The sequence below is a fragment of the Antechinus flavipes genome, chromosome 4 (genome assembly GCF_016432865.1).
Source record: "Antechinus flavipes isolate AdamAnt ecotype Samford, QLD, Australia chromosome 4, AdamAnt_v2, whole genome shotgun sequence".
Lineage (NCBI taxonomy): Eukaryota > Metazoa > Chordata > Mammalia > Dasyuromorphia > Dasyuridae > Antechinus > Antechinus flavipes.
In genome coordinates, this window is record NC_067401.1 from 344,862,535 (window position 1) to 344,884,453 (window position 21,919).

Consider the following 21,919-nt stretch of genomic DNA (forward strand, 5'->3'; position numbering starts at 1 on the left):
ACGCCTCTAACGTCCGCGCGCACGCCTTCAGTCGCACGGTATCACCGCCCCTTTCCTGTACCATTCGAACCACGGGGAGGAAGCTCCGGTAGCGTCAGGACTTTATCCACCTGTCAGTCTCAAGTCCAGGAGGAAGTTCTGGGATAGCTGTTTCTGGGCTCGGAGTCCGAAAAGTTTAATGATCTCTCCAATCGTGGGCAACAGCGGGAGGCGGAAAGCAGCTTGCTTTATGTGGGCACCCATGAGTCCGGCTCAAGCTACTCCTCACATTGGCCTGGACAAGGGACCACCCCTTTCGGTTCCCGTCTCCGATTGGGTCCCGCCGCCGGAAGTTGCCAAAAAATCGGAACAGGAAAGCCCGCCTCCTGACGTAAACGTCCCTCCGTGACGCCAAGTTCCCGGGGAATGCCCTTTCCCCAATCCGTTGGGAATCCTGTAGCGGCAGCAGCTAGCGATTGGGCTCTGCTATCTGCTTTCCGCTGCTTCCTCCACAGCAGCCAATCATCTTCCCTTTGAATAAATGTGCCTTGGTGCCCGGGCTCCAAAAACAATAGCAATTTATGAAGAGCATTGTTCAATGTTTGTGCACGCCACCTACTGTGTGCAAGCTCTTTACGAGCACCTGTCATGTGCCAGCCTCTGTTTTTAAAGAGCATAACAGATGTAGTGTTGTTTGATGATTGAATAATAGAGAAGCAAAACAAAGCTCCGGTTGGGAGGTTGTTATTAACAAGCATTCCTTTCAGCTAAAAACACTTTTTCTAAGTATCAGAGAGACTTCCTAGATAAAGTGATAGTTGAATTAAGGTTAACAGGGAATAGAGAGTTGTGTAGGCAAAGGTGGAAGAAGTGGCGCAAGCATAAGCAACCACCTCAGCAAAGACAAAGTGTAAGGTGAGAGAACGAGGATGAGTCTAGTTTGTATGGAGGAGAGTCTTTTAAGATAAAGCTGGAAATAGGAAATGACGTCAAATTGTGGAAGATGAAAATTAAAACTAATTAAAGTAACCGAAAGTAATTTTTTGCAATACAATTCATCTTATCTCATTTGTCAGGTCATGCTTCTCCAAGCTTTAATCCAGCCACAAATCATCACGTTTGCACATTTAAAAACCACCCTTTTTTGGAGAATTGCACCTCTAAGTTCAGAACTTTGAAATTTCGGCCTGCTAGTAATAACCTCTAGTCTTACTTTTCTTATTTCTTCATTCACATTGCCCTTAACCTTAGCTAATCTTAGCTCTTATTTGTGACTTTGGTCTCTTGATTCTTATCCTCTAACTGTATTGACATCATTTTGCTTTTTCATACCTCCTTTTCCAATTCTAACTCCATGGATTTCTATGTAAATGTTGCCATTATGATTACCTTAGAATCCTTTGCCCACTGAACTTCTCAACCACACTTTTGAATTCTCATCTCTGGAATAGTTTCTACTATTTAGTTTGTCCACTACTGATCTAGAACTGCTAAATGCTTCTATAAACTACAAAACTATATATTCATCCTTATATAAGCCTTATGGCTTCTCGTGCATAACCTTAGTGTTTGACATTTCTTTCTTGCTAACTTCATAAAAAAATCAGTTTTGAGGTTTTACTGATTACATCACTATATAGCTCCTACCATATAATTAGGCCCACAGCTACATGTCCAGGAAAGATCTTTTTTTTTTTTTTTTTTTAAACCACCCCCTCCTTATATTCTTGTATTACCCTCATTTTCTCTGCCAATTCATCATCATACAACTGCATATTCTTGTATTACCCTCATTTTCTCTGCCAATTCATCATCATACAACTGCCAGAATTATATTTCTCTCCTTGAAAATTTGAACTTAAGAAAGGGACCCACATATGCAAAAATGCTGGGGCAGCCCTTTTTATAGTGGCAAGAACCTGGAAACTAAGTGGATGCCTGTCATTTGGAGAATGGCTAAATAAGTTATGGCATATGAATGTTATGAAATATTATTATTCCATAAGAAATGATCAGCAGCATGATTTCAGAGAGGCCTGGAGAGACTTACATGAACTGTTGCTGAATGAAGTGAACAGAACCAGGAGATCATTGTACACAGCAACAGCAAGATTATATGAAAATCAATTCTGATGGACGTGGGCCCTTTTTAACAATGAAATAATTCAGGCCAGTTCCAATGGTCTTGTGATGAAGAGAGCTATCTGCACCCAGAGAGAAGACTGTGGGAACTGAGTATGGATCATCACAACATGATATTTTCACTCTTTTTGTTGTTGTTGGCTTACATTTTGTTTTCTTATTTTTTTCCTTTTGATCTGATTTTTCTTGTGCAGCATAATTGTGAAAATATGTATAGAAGAATTGCACCTGTTTAACATATATTGGATTATTTTCTATGGGGGGAAGGGAGGGAAAAATTTGGAACACAAGGTTTTGCAAGAGGAAATGTTGAATATTATCTATGCATGTGTTTTGAAAATAAACTTTAATAATAATAATAAAAGAAAATTTGAACCTAAGTATTTTGTGTATATCTGGTGATATCTTATCCAGATTGTAAGCTTCTTAAAAGCAGGAAAAATGCTCAATTTACATTTTATTGTCTCCTTTATTCCTGTACCAAATAGTTTTCTGCACCTCATTGACATTTGATAAAGTTGTATTATAAGTGCTGCTAACAAGCTTTGTGTAATCTTGGGCAAATCAGCCTCTCTATGCCTTTGTTTCTATTGTTTGTCTTTCCTTTTCCAAGATGACCATGACTTCAAGAAGGTGATTCTATGACATGCAAGTAAATTGGATTTGAGTGAGGTAAGGTTGTGTTAAGTGACCTTACAAGTGTCACATTCTCCTCTAGAACCATCTGGGTCCAGTGGCCAGATACAGATCAGGACAACTGGAGATGATTCTTTTTTGTTTTTATGTCGTCAATAAAAGGATTTGCCAAATGATCTCTAAGGTTCAATTGAATTTTGAATTTCTGTTGTTTTATGAAAAGCAATTAGCGTGGCTCCCAGAAAAACTGTTTTGAAAACCATTAGGCCCTTTTGACCACGAAGTCATGTGCTTTTCAATATGGGATAAAAGGTGGTGCTCAAACCACATCTTGAAGAAAAAATATCCTCAAAAGTAGAGGTGGAGAACAAGTGAATTCTAGACAGAAAGGACTAATAGTGCAAAAGCATAGAAACAGGAGATTGGGAGGCTGGTGTGAGGTGTAAAGAGAAAGCCTGTTTAGCTAAAACTAGGGCTTCTTCAGCTTTTTCTATTTTTTTTTCACTGGAGAAATTTTTATTCAATCCTGTCTCCAGTCTGAGCCAAGGTATTTCTGGCAGCATTCATGCATACATAGTGCAGAGTATGAATGCAGAGTACGCATATTGTGTGTATTCAGAACCAAGGCTGCAGTTAAGTTGCAGGATGTAATATGGCAAGTGTTACCAGAAACACCTCAAATTCATTATGCATTTGATTTTGAATTAATTTTTGATCATTGAATTCAGAAACCTTTTACCATTGCCAAATTTTTCATGACTTCCACATTTAGTTATTTGACCCCATATAGGGCTGTGATCTACAATTTAGGAAACTTTTAGCTAGACCATATAAAATGCTAAAACTGGCAGCTAGGTAGCACATGGAGCATTGGGCCCAGAGTCAGGGAAACCTGAATTTAGATCCAACCTGACACTTACTAGCTGTGTGACTTTGGGAGAGTTACTGAAGCATGAAACTGAAACCATCTTTTTTCTTCAATTGTAAGAGTTACAAATGGGGGAAAATGGAAAAACGGCAAGAATTTCCAAAGAGGAAAATTTGGAAGAGGATTGAATTTTGTGGGAGGAACATCAATGAGTTGTTTTGGACATGTTGAGTTTGAGGCATTAAGTATAACATCCAGTTTGAAATTTCAGGTAGGTAGTTGGTAATTTGGTACTGAAAACAAGGGAGAGATTTGGTAGCAGAGAAGGTGTGGATAAATTTATTTTTGCAAAGTACAGTGATATATATCTAGATGTCCTTTTTGTTTGCACACTAATTGATAATACTTTATTTCAAGTAGAATGAAGAACCATGCTTCTATTACTTTTTCAGTCATATTTAAGGATCATAGATTTAGACCTGGAAAGTCTAAAGAAACTATGAAACAGAGTGTTTTAGCAATTTAGCATTTAGAAGCTAGAAATAGTACTAATGGCAACTCTCACTGGAAATAGTAAAAGTAATGAATGTCCTTCACTTGCCCTTCTTTTTTGTTATTTAATTATTTCATTCCTTTCCAACTCCTTATATGACCCCATTTGAGGATTTTGCTGGCAAAGGCACTGGAGTGGTTTGCCAATTCCTTCTCCAGCTCATTTTACAGATGAGGAAACTGAAGTAAATAGAATTAAGTGACTTGCCCAGGATCACACAGCTAGTCAGTGTGTGAGACATCAATTTGAATTTAGGGAAGAAGAGTCCTTCTCACTGCAAGTCTGGCACTCTGTGCACTATGGCGCCACCTAGTAGCCTAATTCAGTACTTAGAATGTCCTTAATGAAATTTAGTTCCTTGAGGGTCTGAAGTTTGGGGCAGTGCTGGCACTGTATGTCCAGCATTTGACACTTTGATTGGCAAATAATAGGCACTCAATAAATGCTTGTTAATTGTTTAATCTAGTCCAAATTTCCATTTTTACAATTGAGGAAATTTAGAGAAATTAAACCTAGATAGGTTAGTTGCAAAGTCAGAGAATGGAAGAGAAAGGAAACTACCTTGGCTAAATTCCATCCTCTGTAGTTGTTGACTGTCAAAGATTCAAACTAGCTTCCTAGTAACTACAAAAACATTAGAAACTAATTATCTTTTTTTGTTGGCTAATTTTTTAAAAAATCTAGTACCTCTGAAAAATAATGAGAGAACCAGACTGCTTATTAGCCCAGCCATTCTAGATAGGAATTTATTATATATTAGTAAAGTTAACTCCACAAAAATTTATTAAGCCTCTAGTATGGATGTTACTTTGCTAATTGTTAAGGTCAAAAATGGACATTCATTCATTGTCTTTTGGAGCTTTCAGTTTGGCATAGTGGGAAGAATGCAATGCAGTTATTCCTTCTACATTGTGACTTTTGCCAATGCGACATAAGAAATTAAATGGGAATTTGGGGGGAATTTTACAGAAACTGGAGAAGATTCATGAAAGCCAGCAGATGACACAGAACCTATGACAAACTATATTTAACCCCAAATTTATAGTAAGGTACTATAAACATCCTATAAAGAAAAAGAAAAAAATTCAGCTTTCTTCTCTGGTATGAAGCCCCAAAACTTTTATGTACATTTTCCAGATTTCAGGAAGTGCTACAACCCTCACCTCTATGATGTGGAAGGAATAACTGCCATCAGTTATTATACAAGCTGTATAAGTGTGGTCAAATTACTTTATTTACCTCTATGCCTTAGTGTCCATTGCTATAAAATGGGGATTATGATATCTGCATTCCCCTATAAGATTGTTGTGAGGAAAGTACTCTGTGAACTTCAATGTGCCCAGCAAATGTAAAAGGCAGGCTGTTATCCTGGGAAAAATGGTGGACTTGGAGTCAGGAGATTTGGATTCAAATGCTAGCTTTAAAATTTGCTGACTATAAGACAGGGACAAGATATATATGAGTGTGGTACAAGAAAGGATATGATAAATGAAAATAAGAGAAAAAAGCATCCAGTTTAATGAGAAAAGTGCTCTCTTTTAGCTTAAGGAAAATAGAGAAATACTTCATGGAAGAAATATCATTTAAGCTGGTCTCAAAAAAAGATTCTAACAGGTTGAGAACAAACCATCAACAAGCAAGTGCCTTCTACTAAGTGCCTTCTAAATGCTAGGCATTTTGCTACTTTTTAGAGTTACAAAGACAAAACCAGAATAATATCTGTTTTCAAAGATTTTGTGTTCTCTTGGGGAAACAGTATAAAATATATATATATATTCACAAATACAAAAATATGTAGACAATAGAAAAAAGTATACTTTGGGAGATGAGTTAGATGAGGGAGGTCAGAAAATGCACCTTTGGGAAGTAGCATTTGATCTGAACTTTGAAGGGATTCTAAGAAGCATAAAGAGATTTCATCCCAGACTAGAGGTCTGAGCAAAGGTATAGAGTATGGCAGTATAATATTGTGTTGGTCAGTTTGACTAGAAAGTAGAGTTCATGAAGGGGATTGTATACACATACATACACAGATACTTATATACATATGTATATAAAATATACAGCATACATATGTATATATACATATATTTGTGTGTATATATGTGTGTGTGTCTACTTTGAAAGGTAGATTGGATCATATTGTAAAAGATATTGAGTATTAAAGAATTTTATGTTATCTAAGGTAAGAGACAGCTTTTTGAGCTGCTGTGTAACAAGGACAGGCCTATGCTTTTTTGGAGGATAAAGGGAGAGACTGAGGCAGGGAGGCTGATTGTGAAACTATTCTAATAGTTTAGGTAAAAAATATTAAAGGCCTCAACTAGGAGGATGGTCTGTGAGTATGAACAAGATAGAAATGCAGGAACAAAAAGAAAATTGTAAAATGGGTTTTTCTCAATCCTCATTCTCCTTGACCTTTCTGCAGCTTTTAATGCTGTTGACCACTCACTTCTCCTTGATACTTTTGTTGTTTCCTGGTTTTCTTCCTACCTATCTGACCAGTCTTTCTCTGTTTCTTTTTCTGAATCTTCATCTATATCATATCTTTCAATTATTCCTCCAACACTTAGTCATAGATTCTTCCTATATTCTCCTTCATTACATCTTATCAGCTACCATGGATTTAACTACCATCTGTCTCTGTACTGTTGAGTCTCAAATCTATCTTTCCTGCCCCTATTGGAATTGCCTTGAATCACCTCATTGTTGGAAAGAATCAAATCCATCACAGTTGGTCATCACATAATCTTGTTGGTTCTGTTCTCTCCATTTAGCATCAGTTCGTGTAAGTTTCTCTAGGCCTTTCTGAAGTCATCCTGCTGATTGTTTCTTATAGAACAATAATATTTCATAATATTCATACACCATAACTTATTCAGCCATTCTCCAATTGATGGATATCTACTCTAGTTCTTGCCACTACAAAAAGGGCTGCTACAAACATTTTTGCATATGTGGGTTCTTTTCCCTTTTTTATGATCTCTTTGGGATACAGACTGCACTTGTTTTAACCCCATGATTAGCACTATTAGGCATATTTCTCAAGGAGATCAAAGGGATAGAATAATCACACACACAAATGATTATGGTATCCTTTTTATGGTACGAAAGACTAAAAATAAAATGGTCATCTATCAAACAGAATTGTTCAACAAATTGTGATGAATGAATATAATGAAATATCCTTGTTCCATAAGAACTTGCGCAACTGAGTACTTCTGAGAATACTCCATTAGTTATTCTGCTTGACTTCAGAATCCAGGAAATATGCCCTCCCCCCACAAGATAAACTGATCACTAGAAATCTCATCACTAAAAAGAATGATTCATATTTTTATATTCCTGACTTTTTCAATTCTTTTTCAAATGCCTTTTTCTACTAATTTTAGGGCTAGAGAGTAGAATACTTAACATCTCCAAAAATCTTCCCTTATTGGGGACTGACAGCCTTCCAGGTAAATTCTATTTTCTAGCAACTATTTTACTTGACTTTGATTCTAGGAAACAATATGCTCTCTTACCAGGTATCCATTGGTGTCATTCAGGATCCATGTCAAAACCACCCCTCTCTTTTTACTATTAGGAGACATCCTCTTTTCCAGAGCTAAAACTCAGCAAGCAAGCTGTGACTAGAGTTTGACATAACAATTCTTTGCACATATCCTCAGAATGATCTCAGCCACAGCAAAATTCCAGAATTGTTTAAAACTAGCACCAGGTGATCTCTGAGCTTAGAAAGGCACCTGGAGTAGCTATATTTCAGTCATGAAGTCTTGCTATGTATTAAACTTGTCTCATTGCTGTTACCCATCATTATTATGGGAGTAGTTCACTATGAAGCTAATAGGATATATATTGAGATTTGCTCACACCAAAGTGAGTTTCCTTTTAGAAGAGGACCAGGTACATGGTACATGTATATAGTTGCTACTCCCCCAATGGAGTAAAGAAAGTTTTTTGTCTATGATCACTGTTATCCTGGTTTTATTTTATTTTATTTTTAACTTTTTTTTTCAGAGTTTACTGTGGTTATAATAACCTGTGTAAGCTCTTCAGTATTTTTAGAATTAACATTGGTTGCAAAACCTCTGTGACTCTCTGGTCATTGATTTTCAGAGCTGACTGTTCTCTTCCCACTTTTTTAAGCTTCCTTTTTCTTCCCTTGTTAGATTATAAATTCCTTGAGAGTGGGCACAATGTCCTTTTTAAATTTGTAACTCTAGCTCTTGGCACAGGAAAAGTCTCAAGTATAGAGAAAGTGGATTTTACATATGTAAAGAGGTCCACATGTGGGAATGGTTGTCTTTGGGTTATCTGAAGGCAGGCAAAAATGGATATTCTAACTTCTCCCCACAGTTCAATCCCCCAATTCTTCTGCAAAGGAGACCTAAATTCTTTACAGGAAGGGAAACAGGAAGCTGGTACCTGAGACTACTATTCTCCAGGAGATCCCTGGTTTTGGGTCATGAACTACTTTGACAACCTGGATAAACAAATAATTGATGGAAATTCTAAATTTCAATTAGTAAAAATAGAGATGTGATTAGTTTTTCTGTCTAAGTTTATGAAACACTTTAAAATCTTTCCATGAATATATTGAGAGATGGTTACTATTTCTGTATCCCAGTTTAAGAATCTCTACAATAGATTTTAGTATAAAATAAATACTTGTACTGAATAGGGCAATGAGAAATCTTACTTATGGAAGAGTCCATTCAATGTATTAACATTTCTTTTTATCTTCAGCTCAAAGGTCTATGCAATTATAATGCCCTCAGTTTCAATTGTCATTGTCAAGAATGTCATCTTACAGAATTTTTTAGGTTTCATTAAAAAAAAAAAAAGAGGCAGAAACCACATAGATAGCTTTTACAATCGGTAAGAGAGTGTTATCAGGATATACTTCACATACTAATGGAAATGATTTTATCCATTTAAAGAAAATTATGCTGTTTCATCAGTTCTAAAGCCTCAAAGTATCTACTTCATCTAGGTATAGATTTTAAAATGCTAAAATATTATAATTAATGCAGAAATTACTAGCCCCACCTATCAGTGAAAATGAAGAACTACAAATGATTCCTAATAAAATAAAATACAGAATGGAAAAGTATTCTGATTTGCATTTAAGTCCCAAAAGGGTATTACGGGAGAAAATAGTTTTTATTTTATTATTTATTTTAATGAAGATACTTATGTGATTTTATTTGGTATAATTAATTTAGTGCCTGTTCTTGGACAAAGTGCTAATTCTGAAAGGTTGTCATTTTAAAGCCCTGGAAAAAGACTTGAGAGTCACAAAGAGCAATTTCTTCATGCCATATGGGAATTTTCACAGAAAATTAAATGTGGCTCAGAATTGCCAAATTGAACTTTATAAAATGACTATTATAGTATGTAAAGTGCCCTTTTCTGATACTATTTTATAATTCCATATAATATGAATCAATGCTCCTGAGAAGCATTAAAGGCTGAATTCTGCACATATTTAGTTTTTAAAAGTGACTGTTTGATTCACACTGTTCACAAAGGAATTTCATGACCTACCTAGAGGGAAGGAGGAAATAACAAGATAACTGAGTACTCAGACCAAATGCTTATTCAGTGGGGATAGAAAATGGGGCCTGTGGCAATGAACATAGGGTAATTGCCTGAGGGAACTACAATACAGTTATAGTACTTTGTTAAATGTAGTATTTACCCCTATTCTAGGGAGTAGTTGAAAGCTTTCTGATTATCCCTAAAGATTTGCAAATTGTTTAAAAAATATTCTAATGAGGTGAAGTGATGGGAGATATGCTAGACTGTATTTGACCCTTGTTTGTGAATTATTATTTTAATATAAAAGTCTGATTTTTAAAAAAAAAAAAGCTTTTTGTCTATCAATGAAAAGCAAGCACATATAAAGACTGCTGGAGGGAGAGAGAGAAGAAGGGAGTCTATTAATGAACAATTAGTTTAGGTTTAAATTCAAATATTTATATTAATGAATATTAATATATTTCTTTTTTCAGTCTTTAAAAATTTTAAGTTTGGCATGAGAACAAGCTATAACTATTCTGACCTCTTTTTAGCTTTGTTTTTAAATGAAAAAAATTCAGTACTCAAATCAGAATACCCAATTGGAGGCAGTCAAGTGAGGAAGCTAAGGCAGTGAGAAGTAGTTAGAGTGGCTAACCAACTCTTCTTTCTCAGAGCAATACTAATTCTAGTTATACAGAGCTAATTCAGATGCAATAGCATAGTAGCTCTTCAAAAAGACTGACGCAAGATTAGCTGAATAATAGCAAACAAATATCATTATGTATGTTGCACAGAAACTTTTACCACTTCATCCAGCCTCCATTGTCAAGAATGATTTAGAACTTAAAATCAAACCCATCCTGTTCCCAATGTCACATACAATGATAGGCTAAATTCCGGAGACTGTCATTTAAAAAAAATTTTTTTTATTAAAGCTTTTTCATTTACAAAACATTTGCATGGGTAATTTTTCAACACTGACCCTTGCAAAACTTTCTGTTCCAAATTTTTCCCTCCTTCCCCCTTCCCACTCCCCTACATGGCAGGTAGTCTAATACATGTTAAATATGTTAAAATATATGTTAAATCCAGTGTGTGTGTGTGTGTGTGTGTATTTTTGGCTAAGGCAGTTGGAGTTAAGTGACTTGCCCAAGATTACACAACTAGGAAGTGTTAAGTGTTTGAGGCACAATAAAAATCAGATCAAAAAGGGGGAAAAAAATTGAGAAAGAAAACAAAATGAAAGCAAACATCAATAAAAAGAGTGAAAATGCTATGTTGTCGTCTACACTTAGTTCTCATACTCCTTTCTCTGAGTGTAGATGGCTCTCTACATCACTGAACAATTGCAACTGCTTTGAATCATCTCATTGTTGAAGAGACCCATGTCCATCAGAATTGATTATAGTATAATCTTGTTGTTGCCGTGTATAATGACCTCCTGGTTATTCTTATTTCATTCAGCATCAGCATGTAAGTCTCTCTAGGCCTCTCTGAAATCATCCTGCTGCTCGTTTCTTACAGTACAATAATATTCCATAACATTCATATACCATAACTTATTCAGCTCTTCTCTAACTGATGGGCATCCACTTAGTTTTCAGTTTCTTGTCACTACAAAAAGGGTTGCCACAAACATTTGTGCACATGTGGGTCCCTTTCTCTCCTTTAAGATCTCTTTGAAATACAAGCCCAGGAAAAATACTGCTGGATCAAAAGGTATTCACAATTTGATAACTTTCTGAGCATAGTTCCAAATTGCTCTTCATTCACAGTTCCACCAACAATGTCTCAGTGAGATGGTCATGTTAACATATATAAAGATATATTCAATTCCTTTTTTCTCATTGTACAGCTGCTCATGTAGACATAATACACATGCGAGTTTATTCTTAATTAGGATCCTCCCTAACTACCTAGATCCCTCCTTATTTCAATTCCCCTTATCCTCTGACCTTCAAAAAGCCCCTTCACTCACAACCTATTGCTAAAAATCAGTTTTGATTTTGTCAGTGAACCTTTTCACATCAAAAGGCCTTTTTGACTATAATAATGCCTGATGTGAATTCTTCACATTCTGGACTGCTCTCCCACAACCTGTTACTTTTTCAGTTGTATTATCTTATAATTTATGCAGCTATGCATTCATTCAGCTTAGAAGAACTGAAGCAATTGAAGTGGTTCAGAAGAATCTAAGTGGTGGTAATTGAAATTGTATCAGTGTATAAAATACTTTGTTTTGGAAAGCTATTATAAAGATACATCTGTCTCAACTCAATATACCAGATTTACCCACTCAAATTGGCCTTACACTAAGAGGAGAGTGGGGGTGTAAGAAAGTCAGATGGCTATTTAGTTGATTTCTTATAGAAGAAGTAAAATATGAGCCATACTTAGGCAAATTAGATATTATGTCTGTGAGGGCCATAATATAGTACCAAAAAGAATTTTCTTAAAAAAATTCAAAACATAAAACAAATACCTTAGGATTATAAAAGCAGGAAGAAGACCTGAAAACATCCCTGCAGAACTGGTGGTGTGGATGTGGATATGGGATTCTCAGTATCATGGGTTTTCTAAATAGAAGTCTTCCTAAATTATCTAGAGCATTACTGTTTATATGAAATTAGATTCTTTGGACCTAGTTCAGGATTAGATTTTATATAATAGGTATCATCTAATGGTTTAGCGCTTAGGTATTATATGAACATAAGAACAAATAAGAGAGTTTCAGTGACTGTGTTCAGATAGAAACTGCTAGAAGTCCAAAAAAGGGATCTTTCATTGTAGCTTTCTTAAAATAAGCTCTTCAGCAAAAAATTCTAAGGACATGAGTTTTGGGAAGATGGAGGTTCAGAAATATAGAATTTCTATTTTTTTTTAACCTAAATGAATAAAATTTTTTTTCTTTACTATTTTTGTAGTTGTGTGACCTTAGACCTTCAAATCTTCTCTTCATTTTTGGGGGCTAGCTCATTTATCCAGGTTTGAGGGATATTTAGGGAGTGCTTGCTACAAGTAACTCTTAGGATTCTAGAGGTAACCTTGATGTGGGAGAGTTGTACTTCAACTACTTAAAACTGTAACTCCAGAGTCCCCACTGGTGTGCTTCCCATTTACACAAAACAAGCAAGACCATACCATTTCTAACTCATAAATCATGGAACTATGTATGGATAATTGGTTAAATGAATTTATAGATTATGCTAATTAATTTTAATCAGATTCACTCTTAAAAATGGATAACTGGGTTTAAAAGATTCTCTACAGTGAAATTGTGAGTTGAAAACAACACTAATAATCTGAATGCTAGTTAAAAACAAATATTAGGCCTGATACTTGTCCTGCTCCTAGAATGTGAGATCTTTGTCAGCCACATTATTAGATAAAACCATTGATGATCTAGTCAAATCTGACAAGAATGTGAGCCCCTAAATTCTTTTGAGAAGATACATTAGATCATAAGATACTACATTTTATTTTTAGATTATGTATTTTTATATTATAATTGTGTTATATTATTTGATATATTCATTGACATATACTGTTATCCTAAAGCTATATTGTGCCTTGAAATATTAGTTAATGTTGGCATGAATTCATTATAATTAATAAGGCATTTAAAAATAGAACATTTGTTGCCCCAAATCAAGTAAAATTTACTTGCATTGCTAAATATTTTGAAAATTTGGAAACACATTTTTAGCCCATTTAAAATTCTTCCAGTTTTAAATGGGTTTTAATACATTTGTTAACAATATTTTTAAAAATGCATTACCTGATTTGTTTGCAAAGACAACTGTTTGACATCAAGGATTTTGAAATTTATAAAATTTCAAGAAAAATATTGACAGGTCTGCTGGATAGATTTGAAAAAAAGATTTTCATATTTATCAAATATTGCTAATGATGCATTACATATATATATATATATATATATATATATATATGTAATTTTACATCTTTGTGAGTTTTTTTTCAGCTACAACAGCCATTAAAGTCAATTAAGAAAATAAACTGGACTTAGAGCCAGACTAATAAGACTAATAATGTAATATACAGTGATATTCATTGAGAAAATCCTTACATTTTTCATGTTTGCCACTTATAAAGATAACAAAAACCAACAATAATATCAACAAGGTAGTAGATATCTTTTTTCAGTAAAAAGTTTCTCAAAATATGGTGTTACTTATAATTTTATTATTATCATAATTTTTCAACAGCAAATTGAGATCAGTATTTTGTTTTTATGACTACTATAATGGAAGAGCCCTTTCACATAAATAAGTTTCTATAAATGGTAGTAAAGTCAGATTCAAATTCTTGTTTCAACATACTTTCAAAATGCAACAATTTTTATTTAGATAGCATGATCCCAAATAGATCCTATTTGACCAAATGGCAAATTCATATTAAGAAATATCTAGATCTTATAACAAATGAGAATTGCTTTTGTAGACCAGTTAGATGATTAATAATCCTGTTTTTATCCTTCTGTTTAATTTCCTATACAAATATTTTTTAAGTTGAGAAACATAAAAAATATTATTTTGTAAATTTAATGCATGAAGTTAATTTTACTGGATCAGGGTATATATTTGAGGACTTTATATTATTAGGGCAAGCCTTCTTAAACTTTTTCTATTTACAAAGAACTTTTTTGCCCAAGAAATTTTACAAGACCCTGGGTAAAAAGTATATAAAATAGGCATATACATCAAACATTTACTGATAACAAATCATAATTTTGTAACCTCTACATTCAGTTATGAGATTCCATATGGAGTCCTGAACCATAGTTTAAGAAGCTGGGATTTGGAGTATACTTTTTCCCATAAAATAGCTACCAAATTAATGTTTTAGAAGTAAATTTTTGTCTAAAATAACTTTATTTACTTTTAAAAATAATCTCCAACAAAAATGTCAATTTTAAAAAACTCAACCCCTCTCATGAAATGTTTTGTCCTAAGAAAAATAACATGTTTAAAAATGCAATTTGTTTTAGAAATGCCTTTTGTTATGCTTTAATACTGTCATACAGTTTTTATAAAGTGCTTTCTTTTAAAGCCACTTTTTAAAATATAAAATTGATTACTCATAAGAACATGGAAAAATGTATGTAACTCCTAATTTTTTTTTGATAGAAGTTACTCCTTATGAAGCATAAAATGAGTCCAAATTACAAGAAGAATAACAATTGAACTAGTGCTAGCACCCTCTCTTTTTTATCTTGACATTGACTCTGTCAGTGAAAAACTTAATGAAATTGTCCCATATTATGTCAAAATCCATTAAATATGTTGAAAGTTACCCTTGATTTGGCATCACCATAAACAGACTTACATAGTAATAAATCTTCCCTAATATCAGTTTTGATAACATCTAACCAGAACATCCTTAACAATATCTATTCCTTCATCCACTAGCAATGCGAAACAGTTAATTCAGTTAATTTCCTGACAATATTTTCAGATATATGGGCAATTTTTTACATTATATTATATATGGAGACAGTTGAAGCTATTTTACATATGATTTGCTAAGCTTCATTTTAATGACAGGTATCAAAACAATTTGTCCTTTTGCCCCAGTTGAATGAAAGAATTACATTTGGCAATTCAGTGTGAACAACCTTGTATAAAACAAGCTATTCATCTGATGTCACACACATGGCTTTTGCATATCATAAATCTATTTTTGCTTTTTAAAAGCATATTTCCTCCAGAAAAATCCTTTTTTTTTTTTTTTGGCCAATATATTCTGCATCTGTTTTAAAGATATATTTTAAATCATTATGTTTCCTGCTATCTGTAACTAGGTTCGTCACGCAAAGCAAATACAGTGATCTTACTTTTCAATAAATAACAGTGCTTGTGAATCTCATTGATAAGTATAGTTGATCACATTTTATGTTTCTGACTTTTAAATTTTATATTTATGTACCTTTACCATGGATAGAATGGTAGATTTGAAGTCAGGAAGACATGAGTTTAAATCTGGCCATAGATACTTACTGCGTGAACCTGAGTAAGTCACTTAATATGTCAGCCTCCATTTCAAAACCTGCAAAATATGGATGAAAATACCATCTACCTCACAAAGTTATCTTGAGGATCAAGTGAGATAATAGGAGTAAAGTGCTATGCAAAACTTATGTAAGCACTATTTTTGTTTTTAGTATCTGCTTACACTAAATCAGCTACTCTGATTTTCTCTTGTTCTATATTTATTTGGCATACTAGGATTAATATTATTTCACTAAAAAAATTAAAAATAATAAAAATTTAAGACAATCTAATTTAAATATAATTTTTGAGAATTTTGATTACCTATAATGATTTTTGAGTTATTTAATTTTTAATTAAATTCAATTTATTAATTACTAATTAATTTTAATAATTTACATATATTAACTTAGGAGGAGAAACTATCTCACCATTTTGTGCTTATTGATAGGGATTACATTGATAAATAGGACAGTATTATGATAATTTTAACTTTTATAAAAAAAATTATTTAACTTTGAATTTATATCCCATGTATAAAAGCAACAAGAAGCACAATAGCAAAACTTTCTGGGTTGTGAGCCTGCTCTCACCAATGACTATGAAAATTATACCTGCATCAAAAATGTATATTGACTCAACTTTGAGATTATTTCTAAGGCAATAGTAAATATTATTACTTCACTGTTTCAACTTTTGAAGTAAATTCATTATTTAAGTCTTGCTTTTGATGGCTTCAATTTGAATTTTGTTTTTACTGATACATATTTATGCAGGACCTGTAAAATGTTATCTAATAATTTGGGTTATTGTTTTATATACTCTAAGAAAGTCTTAGACTCTCTAGGGAATATGTCCAACAGTTTGCAAAATAAAAATTGAGGCAAGAAATGGTCAATAACTGAACCATTGGTAGAATAAAATTTAATGATCATACTCTTTTTTTCCCTTTCTAAGAATAAATCTTTGTGAATGTCTGAGAGTGGGGCATTTAATCACAGGTAAGTGAAACCTCTTCACTCTTCTATATCTTACCATTACAGGCATTACGAAAGTCAGGACTGGTATTGCTCTGTTCAAAAGTGCTGTGGTATTTAATCTTTCATCATTGGAAGACCTCACCGTCTGCTATGGGGACAAGAGAGTCTGTGGAAATAGCATTTTTTTAAGTGGCAGTGGCAATGAGGAGGTCTAGATACTGAGAGAATCTTCATTGAAAATTTCATATGTGTATGTCTTTCTTCTAAATGTTCCACATACAAAAAAGTTTTCATATAGTTTTCAGCTAGATTTTCTTTTCATATAGTTTTCAGCTAGATTTTCGGTCCAATATATTTGTATGTTTGTACAGATTGACCATCTTTATGATCTGTCCAGCTGCATATTATAATATAGGTGATATGCTTTTATATCTTTGTGTCAATCTATATTTATCTATATATCCATATACATACATGTATTCATCTTTATAGAGAGTTAGGCCAAATTCCTTTGCGTGGTTAATGGATACTATTTAGAAAATAAAATATTCCTAGGTTGAATATGATCAACATAATCTGAAAGTTCTTGTCAAAACTCTTCTATTTGGACTCACACTGGACATCTTCCACAATGGTGGTGAATATTTTTAGAAAAATGTTACCCTATTTTATGTTTCATATTACTAAAAATCAGTCTTATCAAATGGAATTATTTCTGTTGTTAAATCTTACAAAGAATCTTACATGATTTTGTATATTCCTTGGAAGAAAATCTTTAAGACAGCATTTTACTCACTGAACTAAAAAGTTATTTTTAGTAATACTATTTTATCCATTCTTTATATGTTTTATTCAGTTCTATAACTATAAAGTCCACTGTAGAACATGGTTAGCAAACTTTGCCTTTTTTCTTCTCATGCTTTTATCAAGGATACCTTCAATGAATGTACAGTTAAATCTCATAAAGATTCTAGAGATTGGAAACAATTACAGAAATTTTCAACAGACACTGCAGATGAAATGGGCTCAGAATATAGATTGTTTGCCATGGTGATGAGGGATGTTTAACATAGGATCCAAATATAGGAGAGATTCCTAATAGATCATGAGGTCCTCCAGATGCTTATGTTTGTATATGACAATGTTTTTGATGGCATTAAACCTTGGAATATTGCAGAGCTTTCTAAATAAGATCTGAAATCACTCAAAAGAGTTTGGCTTAACTACTCATACAGGGAAAACCAAATGTATAAAAAATGCTCGTTGTGCAGAATAATATGCAATTGGATGAATAACCCAGATGTATGGATAGATAGGTACAATACAAATTTGAAATGTTCATGAGAGAAATATAAAGGTCTAGGAGAACAAATGAGGAGGAAATCAGTTTCAAATGGTTAGAGGAGAGAAGATTTTACACTAGATATGGCATTTGTAGTGAGATTCAAAAAAATGTGTGGATTATGAACAATTGGAGAAGGACATTTTAGGCACAGGCAACAATTGGAGCGAAACTCAGAGTGAGGGAAAGTATGTACTATAAGGCCAACTTTGGGGAAAAGGATAAATGAATGTCTGAAGCATACAATATTATGAAATTGGGGAGAGGAAGAATGAAAACTAAGGTTAGAGATAGAAAACTAATGAAGGAAGAGATAGAAGATCAGTGTTCCCTATTTTTTCCTTTAGTAGAGAAAGGAATTAGAAATTAGTGCTGTGGAGTGGAGAGTTGTGACTTCCAGCTTCCAGAATACTCAGGCTACTTACTAAAGAGGCAGGTAGACTTGGCTATTCATGTTCCTGCTGTGTAACACATTTAAGGGTCTTCATTGACTGCTGAGATATTCCTCATTCATTCAGTTTCTCCCTCTTTCCCCCTCCAAGTTGACCTTAGAAATTGTTTGATTTGGCTGAGTACAAGTAATTGTACTTGTACTTGAGTAAACTGCTTAGCAACTTTTACTACTTATCATTCAACACAATAACAATTATCCACATATGAAATGTGTTATTAACTATTGTAAATTTTGTTTGACCACAACCCTAGACTGTGGCCACCTGTGTTTAGGCTTCCTAGTTTGTTGCTGGCACAGTATTTTTTTTTCTCACAAATTAAAGCCATTTAGACATATACAAGAGAGAACCACTTTTAAAGCTTCTATAGTTTCAGGTAATATTTTAGGATTAGTTTTTGTATATACTTTGGGGTACACTTTAAAAAATATGTCTATTGGACATTAACATTCTATTCTTCATCATTTACATTCTTGAGGTCTGACTTACCTCTTCCTGCAATCTACTAATAAACAAGGCTGATCAAATAGAATGGAAATTAGTTATGGGGAAATGATGGTTTAAAAGTATATATGTCTCTATCCCAGGAGTTGGCATTTTTTTTTGGGTTTGTAGGCACTTCAAGTTTCTTTTCTGATTGATTATTGGACAAACTCTAGAGTTTTTTGTTGATCCTAGGTCTTTCAGGTTTTTCATGACTTCTAAGTTTCATAATACAGGTAGACTGTGAATATCTATGTAGAATGTAGAATGTAGAATGAATTTGTGATTTGGTAATGTATTTGTGGCATTGAAATCCAATAACTCTTAGCATGGCTTTCTCTTATTGTTGTAGTCACATGTGGCAAGTATGCTCAGAGGGATGCATAATGATTTATTATTCTGTTGCTTTCATGAATGATGATGGCAGTTTCCTCTTGCAGATTTACATTGAACTCAGCAGTTGTCATATTAACTATTTACACCTTGGTTCTTGATTTGTAGGCATTAACAATATTGACACTTGAAAATTATCTTAAGGATATACTTAAAATCATTATAATTTTAAGGCAAATATGTAGTTTGCAATTACCATTTCCCAGGTTTTAAAATATATTCATTTTGTTCAATCAAAAGGCAATGTCTATTACTTTACTTGAAGTTTCCAACTTGGCAGAGAAATATATGTAACAATTATGTATTTCTGTTTCAAAAGGTTGAATGATGCAGAAAATACTAAATTCAAATGATAAAGTATTCATTTGTACTGTAAAGTGATATATAAGTCTAGTTCTAAAATGGGGCTATAAATGAAATTCCATCATTTATGTCTTTCTTGAAAAACATCCTTATACCATCTCTATTTTTGCCAATTACACCTGTAATTATTGCTACATTATCCTTTTAAGTAATGTAAAATATTCTGAAATGTCTGGCAATGAGACATTAATAGATGTCTAAGTTCATAGTATCATACTGCAGGTTTAGAGCTAGAAGGAATTATCAAGGTCATTTATTCTGACTCCCTAATTTTACATATAAAGAATCTGAATCAGAAAGGTTAAATGATTTATCCAGGATCATGCAGTTAGAAAGTGAGCCAGGATTTGAACCTAGCTCTTTTGATTCCAAATTATTTCCACAGAACTATAGTTTCTAATATGATCTTATTCATCATAATATGTATATATATCACACACACACACACACACACACACACACACACACAAAACCCATCAACCATCTTTCCCAAGTAAAATTAACATTTTCATTACTATTTTTTGGAGGGACAAAGGAAGGGGTTATCTATAGTTGTAATTTTATAGATGCAAAGGATCTCCTAGAAGTACTTCTTCTACCAAGGATTATCTGGAATTATATAGCTTATATTCTTAAATATTTGTCTCATGTTATTAAGTAGTTAAATAATTTTCCCATAGCTTCATAACCAGAATATATTGGGATCATGAGTAGAAGTTATACTTTCCTGTTTTCAAGATCATTTTATCCATCACTTTATCTATTCCAGTCAGCCAATTATAAATGTTAGTAGTCCTAGAAAAACTAATTTACCAACACCTAACTTTTGAGCAACTCTGAATAGTAAAAAATTATATAACCTTACCTAATCCTACTCCAAATCCCATCTCCTTTACTAACTTAGGCCCTAGACTCTCTCTAGTCAACTTTTTTTCTCAGATATTCTCTCGGATACTGCTGTTAGAAAAGCAGTCTCCAATCCTCCCCGCAACGGAAGGCCTCAGTTCCTGCTGATAGATCTATTACTAAGCCATCTGGCATAGATGATATAGTGAATAGATTGCAGAATTTTGAGTCAGAAAGACCTAAGATTGAATCCTGCCTCAGATATTTAATGCCATCTTGTGTTTAAGGCTTTGGATAATAGAGAATTTTGTGTCTCAGTCCCTGGTTTTCACATTGGGAAAGAAGGAAGATACTGTGTTTGAAGAGACCCTTTAACACACTGAAAGGAGACACTCACTAAGTCGAATTTCTAAATCTCTAAAGCAATTCATTTTCTTGTTTTTGATATGTACATTGTATTATACAATATGATGATAATGATATATATTCTTTTAACTAATTAACTTTACTATTCACTGACATCATGAGAGTGAATATGGCAAACCATGAAGGAGCCTTGGAAGAAAGTGACAATGTTATTGCTACTCTAGTTATTCTATTTTGGTGGAATTGGTGGGAGGGAAGAAGGGTGATGATGATGAGGAGGATGAAGATGAGGATACCAGCTCACATTAGCATTTTAAGCTTTGCAAAGACTCTTAAATACTAAGTATCCTGTCAGCTAGCTCCTGTTTAGTATTACACTTATTCTACAAATCAGATACCAAAGTTCAGAGAGGCTACCACACAAAGAATAAATTTCAGAAAATAGATAGGAACCCAGGTTTCTCCACATGCCAAGATAGCATCACTATGTAGGTTGTAAGTTGCCCTGGGGGATTTAGAAGTGGCAAGGAAAATTTGCCACAGGCGAACTTTTGAGTTCATTTTGGAAGTCTCTGTGGAGTGTTTTAAATACTGTACAAGAGGTTCCCAATTTAAATATGGGTTGCATTCCAAATGTGCATTTCTAAATTAGTTATTTAGAATTTAGAATGCATTATTTTACAGAAATAGTAGTACAAATGATGGTTAGGTTTATAGCTAGCCCTCCCTCTTACCTCTTCCCTCATTAAAAAAAAAAAAATCTAATCTACAATATGACCGGACTCTAGTAGAATGAGCCTTCAACTCTAAGCCCTTCTGAACCAGAGAGATAGGATAAAAAATTTAGATTTGTAAAGAAGCTTAGAGACCATAAAGTTTAATCCCTTCATTTTATAGATAAAGAAACTAAGGCCCAGAAAGATTAAGTTACTCATCTTGGTCACCCAAGAAAGAAGGAAACAAGTATCTGTTAAATACCAAT

General features: G+C 33.5%; 1 protein-coding gene across 2 annotated transcripts in view; it reads right to left on the reverse strand.

Annotated features, from left to right (window-relative positions):
• Positions 1-341, reverse strand: part of TFB1M (transcription factor B1, mitochondrial) — a 65,066-nt gene extending 64,725 nt beyond the window's left edge. The window contains exon 1 of one of the 2 annotated variants that reach the window (XM_051997991.1): positions 111-341. In XM_051997991.1, coding sequence (XP_051853951.1) covers positions 111-243 — 133 coding nt within the window. In that variant the 5' untranslated portion in view covers positions 244-341. Of the gene's footprint in view, positions 1-61 lie in introns of both variants that reach the window. The other variant, XM_051997992.1, reaches the window with a different exon arrangement.
• Positions 342-21,919: the final 21,578 nt, after the last annotated feature.